Consider the following 7,958-nt stretch of genomic DNA (forward strand, 5'->3'; position numbering starts at 1 on the left):
CAAAGGAAAAGGCTAGCATATGGCATGGTAGGACTCTTCAAGGTAACATGCGGCCACATACCCCTTTGCTGGGAGAAGCCCAACCATCTCAGCGAGTGGTGAAAGCTTTAAGTCTCGCCCATGACCTCTTTCCCTAGGAAAGCAACTTTAGGCTCGCTATCTTCTAGGAGGTCCATCCTCTGGCATCTTTGTCCTCGGTCCATGTTCTTGGTCTGATCTCATCTTCCATGCCCACCTTTCTAAAGCAAGAGAGCTTGTTTGGAGGCTTAGCAGAGAAGACTTCTGTCTAACCAAAGAAAGCACTTCTAACCAAAGACAAGCACTTCTCCAATTTTTAAGTATGCAGCTGCAACAGGGATGGACATGAAAGGGAGAGGAAAGTTGGGACTCCCATCCAGTCAACCCTGGAAACTGATTGGTGAGAGATACCATAATGACACTTGGCCCTCACACCCCAGGCAGGACAGCAGAAAAGAACGCCTAGGAGGAAGGCCAGAATGGCCTCAAAACCTAATGAGCTGGTCATGCTGTGCTTTCTATCAGGAAGTCTTTTGCTAAGTTTAATCTCAGCACCTCCAGCTCTAAATGATCTCTTTTCCTCTTATTTGGAAAAGGAAGTACCTTCTCCTTCATTTAGGTACCCCAGAAACTGGTTATCAAATCCCCGAGCCCCTTCTAAACTCATCACTCCTGGCTACTCTTTACTGGGCTCTTCCCAAGGATACTAGGCACACCAAGTGAGGAATTTGGAAGACAAGAAACCTGCAAGAGTGTATTACCATCTCTCCTTCAAAACATGCACCCATTACTCAATATCTTTGGAGTGCTTACCCCATAAAAACAACTTCATACAAGCAAATGCTGCGGGACAGCTCACTCCTGCTATTTGTGCCCAAGCAGAGGCCAAATACCAGCCTCTTGCTTTAGATCAACTAAAGCTATCTGCAATAGGATGGGAATTTCTAAAGGTCTGGTCTAAAAGGGCTCTAGGAAACTTAAGCCAGAACTTCCCTCTGTAAGGACAACTACAGGATCACTACAGAGAGGAGGTCCGACCTCTGCCAGTATATCTCCAAACAATAACAAATGGAAAAGTCTTCTATCCCCAGCTCCCTCCAAACTGTCAAACCCCCTAAGTGGGATAAGAAATAACTGAGACCGTAATACAGGATAAATCTCTCTGTAAACTTCCACTTCCACCGCAGACTGTGAATCCTACATACTCTATGGGAATGAAGAACACAGACAATCCAAAAATATTTGATAAATTTTCGAAAATCCATTTGGCTCTGAAATGTATGATGCAAAATTTTTGTACAAAAGATTTATCTGTGTTATTTAGGCAGACATGAGATTGCTTTTCCTTAATGCATGCTTGCTTGGAGCTGGGTGGGAAAACAAGTCTAAAGTCACAAACTCCCTGCGAAGATGTCCTAGAATGGAAACTAAATAATTGAAATAATTGACCACATTTAAGTGGTCCATCACGAGACACGGGGAAACCCAGACCCACCATGCATCCACCAGGGGGCCAGGCGGCCAGCAATCTTCCCCTGCAGCAAACACAGGGGCTGAGGGAAATGAGGTTATTATTACTAACTCCTGCAGGCTCTGAGAGCCCTGAAGAGTCTACTCTCATCTGTTAATCGTGGAATCAATTCTGTCCTTCAATTGGTTTCCAATGTGACTAATTTATTGGAAATGGGGAGGCAATCAGACCAGGCACAGTAAAAATTTTCCTAATAGGAAGGTGGGCCTATTAACCTCTAGGATCTTAGAAATGGTTTGCTTTAAAAGCATAGAATCTGTTTTCTTTTTCAAGCTAGGTTATGGGAGAGTCTGTCCTGAGGCAGCGGGCCCGGCAAGATGACTCTTGTGCTTGCTCAGAGTCTTGAATCTTCTCTCCTAAGGGAAGCCAGATCCAATATCCAGAAGGTGAGGGCTGCAGTGTTATTTTACAAACAGGCCCTCCCTATATCAAAGCCACTTACGGTACTGGAAGCTGGTATTAAGTGAACCGCTAGTGTAGTGCATCAAGGGCTTATTGAATATTGATTCCCATTTACGTGACAGCAAAATGGCCTAAGAAATCTTCTCTGGATGCCTCAGCCCCTTGATAAAGAGGGTGTTAGTTTTGTTTTATGAAGCCAGGATCCAGGCCAGTCACATCTTATAGCTCCACTTACTTTTATTTAATAAAAACAAGGGATGGTATGAGTGAGGAGGGGGAGTGTGTGGTGTCATGTTGTTTTTCAAGGGGATCTGATCTGTTGGCAAAGCAAGAGGAACAGGAGTTAGACTTCAAGAAGGATTTTTGCATCGGACCATGGGCCAAGGAAGGGAACAGAGAAATCCTAAAATGGGCAACCCCAAAAGCAGGTTTAGATCTTTCTTCTAAGAAAAGAACCCCTACCTGGGTGAAATAGGGAAGCGATTTTGCTAGCCAGCAGCTACCATACCAAGCAAACAATGGAAGAGGCTGCCTTCGGCAGCTCTAAGAGCAGAGTCATAGAGTCTCTCTTTAGGGAAATAGGGATCCCAAGGTTGCCCTATTCCTTCCCCATATGCCAGATCTCCCCTAACCCAGCCCTTAATCTGTATGGGAATTCCTCCTATTCTCTGAATTTTCCAGGAAAAGAGATTATACTCGCTTTCCCACCGCACCCCCAGTCTCTAGTGGAGAAAAATTCCTTAATGTTAAATCTTAGTTCAATTCACCAGTTTCTTCAAAATGTTCCCTCTGGAAAATAAGCTACAATATTTTTGTGGAAAGCAACTGACAGCTCCATCCCAGAACAGCATGGGGGGCGTGGGGACCATGGAGAACAGGGGTGAGGCTTAGAAGGTGAATCCTCTCCTGGGTCTTCACCTGTACCCCACTCAGCCTCCACTCTTCAGCTTAGACACACCACCAAACTTCTCCATATGGAGGGCCACAGAAGCCACTTCCTTCTAGCCCAATTAGGGTGCAGAGGCAGGGGGATGCCAAGATTGGAGACGTGGCAACAAGGGAGGATGAACAGAGGAGCTGGGAAATGACCACAAATCGGTCAGCCTGCCAAGAGCCACTGACCCCGTTTTAATATCCCAGAGGTTGGAGGCGAGAATAGAAATCACAGGCTCCAGAAAAAACAATCTTTGAAAGAAAATTGCCTGTCGCAGCCAGAGATATATGAAAGTGCTGTTACAGTCGGGGGGGAGTGACTGTAAAACTACACCTGGTTATTGCACTGAGCGCCTGACACCGTGATGCTCTTGCACTCCAAACAGTTGTGTTCAAAATGAAAAATCCCTATGGACTTGGGTAGCCATGACCATGGGGGCTGAGGTGTGCAGACGAGTGGGGGGCAGGACTGCTCCAGCTCTGGGGTAGAGCCAGATCTGTGATGACCAGATTGAGGGGAGGCACAGCAGGGGGACCAGGGACTTAGAATTCGAGTCCCACAATAGCAAGGGGCAAGAAGAAAGCAGGAATGTTCTTGGCCCAGGGATCTTACGCCGGCTTCTGCAAATAAACCGTTCGTCTCTGGCCTCTGACAGTTCTGTCTGGCTAGCTTTATCCTTCCTCTTCTTTCTCTTACCTCTCGCTGTTCCTCTCTGTGTCCACCTGTGTATCTTTCCTGTTCTCTCTGCCTCTGCCTGGTGTGTATGCTCTGTTCCTCGAACTCTAACTGTCCCTGTCTCCATAGTGTCTGTCCCTCTTGTTGTCCTTCCGACTGTTTTGCAGTCATCCTCATCTATCCAGCTACATGGGCATCACTCTTTCTCTGCATCTCTACTCTCCCAAAAAGTGGCCAAGGAGCACAGAGAGGGAATTCTACAGACAACTGCTCACTGACTTTTTTTTTTTTTTTTTTTTTTAAGCATTTCAGTTATTTTTAGTTAAAGAAAAACAGCCTTTTCCAGGGGTGACAAAGTGAACCGAAGGTCAGGAGGAAGTAGGGCATGGGCTGCTCAAAGCTCTTGCTCCAAAATCTGGAGGTGAGGAAAGAAGGCCCTCCCAAGGATTCAAGGGTGATTGGCCAGCAGGGGGATGACTCTGGTGACTTTGGTCACTGGGTTGGTCTAAGTAGGCTCTGAGGTGATTCCCACCTGCCAGGTGGTTGACATGATTAAACATTATTATTCTTGGGGGCTATTAAATTAAGGAATGATGCAGGGAGCCAAGAGAGTGGCTTATTCAGTTGGATTCTGAATCACAATCAGGAAATAGTCTTTATCTGGTGCAACCATAATTTCATTTTTCTTGGAGCGAATTCGAAGGAAGGTGAGGTCATTCTGGGGGTCGATTTCACGTACTGTGCTCCGGGCCTTCAAGATGAAGTTGTGCATGAGGTTGGCATACTGTGTGGTGGTGGGATTGTCCATGGTGCTCTTGATGGGAATGCCTTCTGTGTTCACCACGATGATGCCCTGTACTCCCTTCTGGCTCTGAAGTCGCTTCAGTGTCTCCTCCACCTCTGCCATCTCCAAACAAACGGGTAGCTCCGCGACGCCGGCACTCCGTCCAGTCCCGGTACCTTTCCGCGCCTGCCTGCTCACTGACTTTTACTGAGCACTTACTTAGTGTCAGGCCCTCACTTAAGAAACATTCTCTTATTTAACCCTGACAACTAGTCTAGGAAATAGGTCTTATTACCCCCATTTTACAGATGGGGAAATAAGATCAAGGAGTCCAAGTAATACAATACTAAGTGGTAGAGCCAGGATTCAGACCTAGGCCTGCTGGCTTCAAATATTCAACCCTTAACAACTAATGGGCAAGAAAAAAACAGAAAAATTGTAAGAAGGCAAGCAGATGGGAAAGATCCTGGAAAACACTATGGAGGTGGGAGCAAGTAAGTGTTCCAGACCAATCGGTAGGAGCAACTAGATGTCAATCCTTAACCTGCATGCCTTAAGGCCTGATGGGCCAATTATCAGATCTTTCAAGGAGATTATCAGCCCTGTCCTGACTCGAAAGTTGGGTGGAAGGGAAAAGAGAACCACTAGCCCCAAGAGGAGCATCCTCCGCCCCCCACCCCCACCCCAGTCTGGTCCAAGTCTTTTCCAAGCCTCCTAAAACCAGTCCTTTCCAACTGAACCCTCAAATCTTTTGTGAGAAAAGGCTGGTTCCTTGTGGCTTGAGAGAACATTATCTCTACCACCCATTTCGTTTGCATAAATAACACCATCAGAGCTTTGTTGGATCACAAAACTCTCAGGCTGGAACATAGGTCTTTTATCTGTCCCCAATAAATCTCTTTTCTTTTAAAACTATAGTCCTCTCTATGCCCCGGTACTTCACACCCTTCCAGTCACAAAGTTTCCCTTAGCACCCCCGTCTATCTCTCCTGCTAGAACTGAGTCTTGGTCCCAGCACTGTGGCCATCTGATTGCATAAGGGATGGTGTCTTCTAGCTCCCATGAGTGCCTGGCGTGTGCTGTGGAGCATAAGATGGGATCTCTGCTATCTCGGCGTCGTTACAAATGGAATAATTGGTCATAAAAATTACGCAGCCTGTTGGAAAAGAAATAACAACACACACACACACACACACACACACACACACACACACACACACACTCATTACAGATTCCTGAGATAGCTTCTCCTGGCTAAAATTTCATGATTTCTCCATATCCCAGTCATCAGCAATATCCGCCCCCCCCATCTCTGAGTATTCAAAACACTGAGTCTGCTCCAGAAAAAAGCCGGAGACAAAAGACAGACTCAAAGCTACAGCCTCGTCAGAAGTTCTGCTCAATTAAACCAACACGACCTGACCTAGAAGTTGAGGGCTTTTTTTTAATTTAATGTCTAATAACCTCTCTCATAATGGAACTGTGTGAAAACAAGTCGACACCTTAGATACTTTTGGAAGGAGAAATGTGGGACTCCCTTCAAGGCAGCCTTCAGCCTGATGAAGAAAAGGGACAAGTTTAGGACACTGAAATATTGCACTGAATGCTAGCGCAGTGATTCTAAGGTTCCAGATCGGGTGATCGATGAAATGACCAATCCCACACTGCCCTCCAGGGAAGAGAGAAGTGAGGTGGGATTATTATTCGCTCTGAATGACTGAAAGGCCAGAAACTAACTGTATTCTGAAAGACCCGGGCTGCACTCCTCTCCTGGTCCTGACCACCAGGCCCCAATGCCTCACCCTGCCACTCTCAGCCATGCGATGACACTCGAGGACTAGATTATAGGGGGTGGTAAAATTCAAAGGGCACTGCTTCTGAGGGGAAATACTTTTGGAGAGATGAGAAGAGATACACAGGAGTTCTCTGCTCAGGCTGTAATCCAAAGGCCTCTGCTCTAGAAATCACCTCTAGGGGTGCCCGGGTGGCTCAGTAGGCTGGGCGGCTGCCCTTCGGCTCAGGTCATGATCCTGGAGTCCTGGGATGGAGTCCCGCGTTGCGCTCCCTGTTCAGCAGGGAGTCTGCCTCTCCCTCTGACCGTAGCCCCCTCTTGTGTATTCTCTCTCTCTCTCTCAAATAAATAAATAAAATCTTAAAAAAAAAATAGAAATCACCTTTGGGAGAAGACCAAGAAATACATTTCTCCACCAGGACAGCACAATCCAGAGACCCAGAAAAATGTGGGAAAGATTCACAGTAATCTTTTCCATGACTCTGGGGGAAAACCTCTCACTACGTTATTTGCCCACTCCACATACCGCCTCTTCCCAATTTACCCTAAGCTACTTTGCCTTCCAGTTCTTTTATAATCCCTTCAAGCCCTAAAAAGCAAGCAGGGATGCCCGTGAGTGGATCCTGGCATCCTCTTCTGGAGATAACCAAGGACAGCAAGGCACTGGCCTAAAGCATTTCAAACTCCCACCTCCGGCCTATGCTTCTGTGCATTGCAGTTCTCCTACCTCTGGAAGTGGGGGGGCAGGGGGGGATGTTACCTGTTCCCTTTAATTCCCACAGGGAGAGGGAACAAAAAAAGAGAGGGAAGCTGGATGCGAGCCAAGCAGACTCAGAGACTGGCTCCTCGTTTTCCCAGCTGTGGACTCAGCTTCTTGGAGTGAGAGCAGAGTGAGGCGAGCCGACTGCTATGTGAAGAACAGGTTTGACTCCCACACCCTGTCTCCCCTCTCCGTGCGGTGAGGAAGGAGAGAATTACCCCAGCTCCTCAGCCGTTCCCGGCTACGGTCAAACCTCCTCCCAAATATGAATCAGCCAGCCATGGAGACAGAAACGAGGAAGATTATTTTGAGGCCTGAAACCCTGCTCCCCTCAGGACTTCAGTGACAAATGTCTGCTGGGGACGAGTGCTTAATTCCGGAGGAACACCACCAGGCAACCTCAAAGTGAATCATAGGGAACTTTGCCCCTGTTGTGCCTGACTGTGAGACAGACACCTAGGGAGGTTCCCGTGCCTTCCCCTTGAGAACACTGACTCCTGTTCCCTCTCAGCTTTCTAGGCAATTCTGATAGGGACTCATAAATTCAAAATACACAAAATATCCTCCTTCCTCCTCCTCGAAAACATTCACACAGTTTGAATCTAGTCTAGAAGTATTACTTAGGTAGCTTTTACTCAAACTCACCTGCAATATAAATTATTCATCCCCCCTCCTACGTGCTTCTCTCACCTAATGTACATATGCCAAAAATCTGGGGATCCTGTTAAAATGCAGACTCTGGCTCAGTAGGTCTGGGGTGGAGGCTGAAGTTCTGCATTTCTAACAAGCTCCTGAGTGACGCTAATGCTGCTAGAGCCCAGACCACACTGTGAGTGTCAAGGACCTAGGACAGAGGACATGAACCCGGAGTGGATTTCACCTGCTGCCTTGAGGGGGCCTCCAGCCTGAAAGGGAAGCAAGACACAGAGATGAAAAGGCAAGAACAGGGTAAGAGCAACCAGGCAGAATACTACAGAGATTAGGAAGGGGAGTCATCTAATAGAGGCTGGGACGTCTCAGGAGATGAGGGAGGATGTCTTAAAACAGGAGAATTATGAACAG

At 47.1% G+C, this 7,958-nt stretch overlaps 1 protein-coding gene across 1 annotated transcript; it reads right to left on the reverse strand.

Moving 5' to 3' along the window:
- Positions 1-4,170: 4,170 nt before the first annotated feature.
- Positions 4,171-4,528, reverse strand: LOC112832641 (dynein light chain roadblock-type 1). Its single transcript, XM_025883382.2, has one exon. It carries the CDS (start codon positions 4,465-4,467, stop codon positions 4,177-4,179), a length of 291 nt encoding a protein of 96 aa, XP_025739167.1. The 5' UTR covers positions 4,468-4,528; the 3' UTR covers positions 4,171-4,176.
- Positions 4,529-7,958: the final 3,430 nt, after the last annotated feature.

This window comes from Callorhinus ursinus, unplaced genomic scaffold (genome assembly GCF_003265705.2).
Source record: "Callorhinus ursinus isolate GAN/ISIS: 27379988/994484 unplaced genomic scaffold, GSC_fseal_2.0 scaffold44, whole genome shotgun sequence".
Taxonomy (NCBI): domain Eukaryota; kingdom Metazoa; phylum Chordata; class Mammalia; order Carnivora; family Otariidae; genus Callorhinus; species Callorhinus ursinus.

Excerpts from the sequence above, each read along its gene's own strand:
- LOC112832641 (XM_025883382.2), bottom strand. The coding sequence starts at position 4,467 with ATGGCAGAGGTGGAGGAGACACTGAAGCGACTTCAGAGCCAGAAGGGA.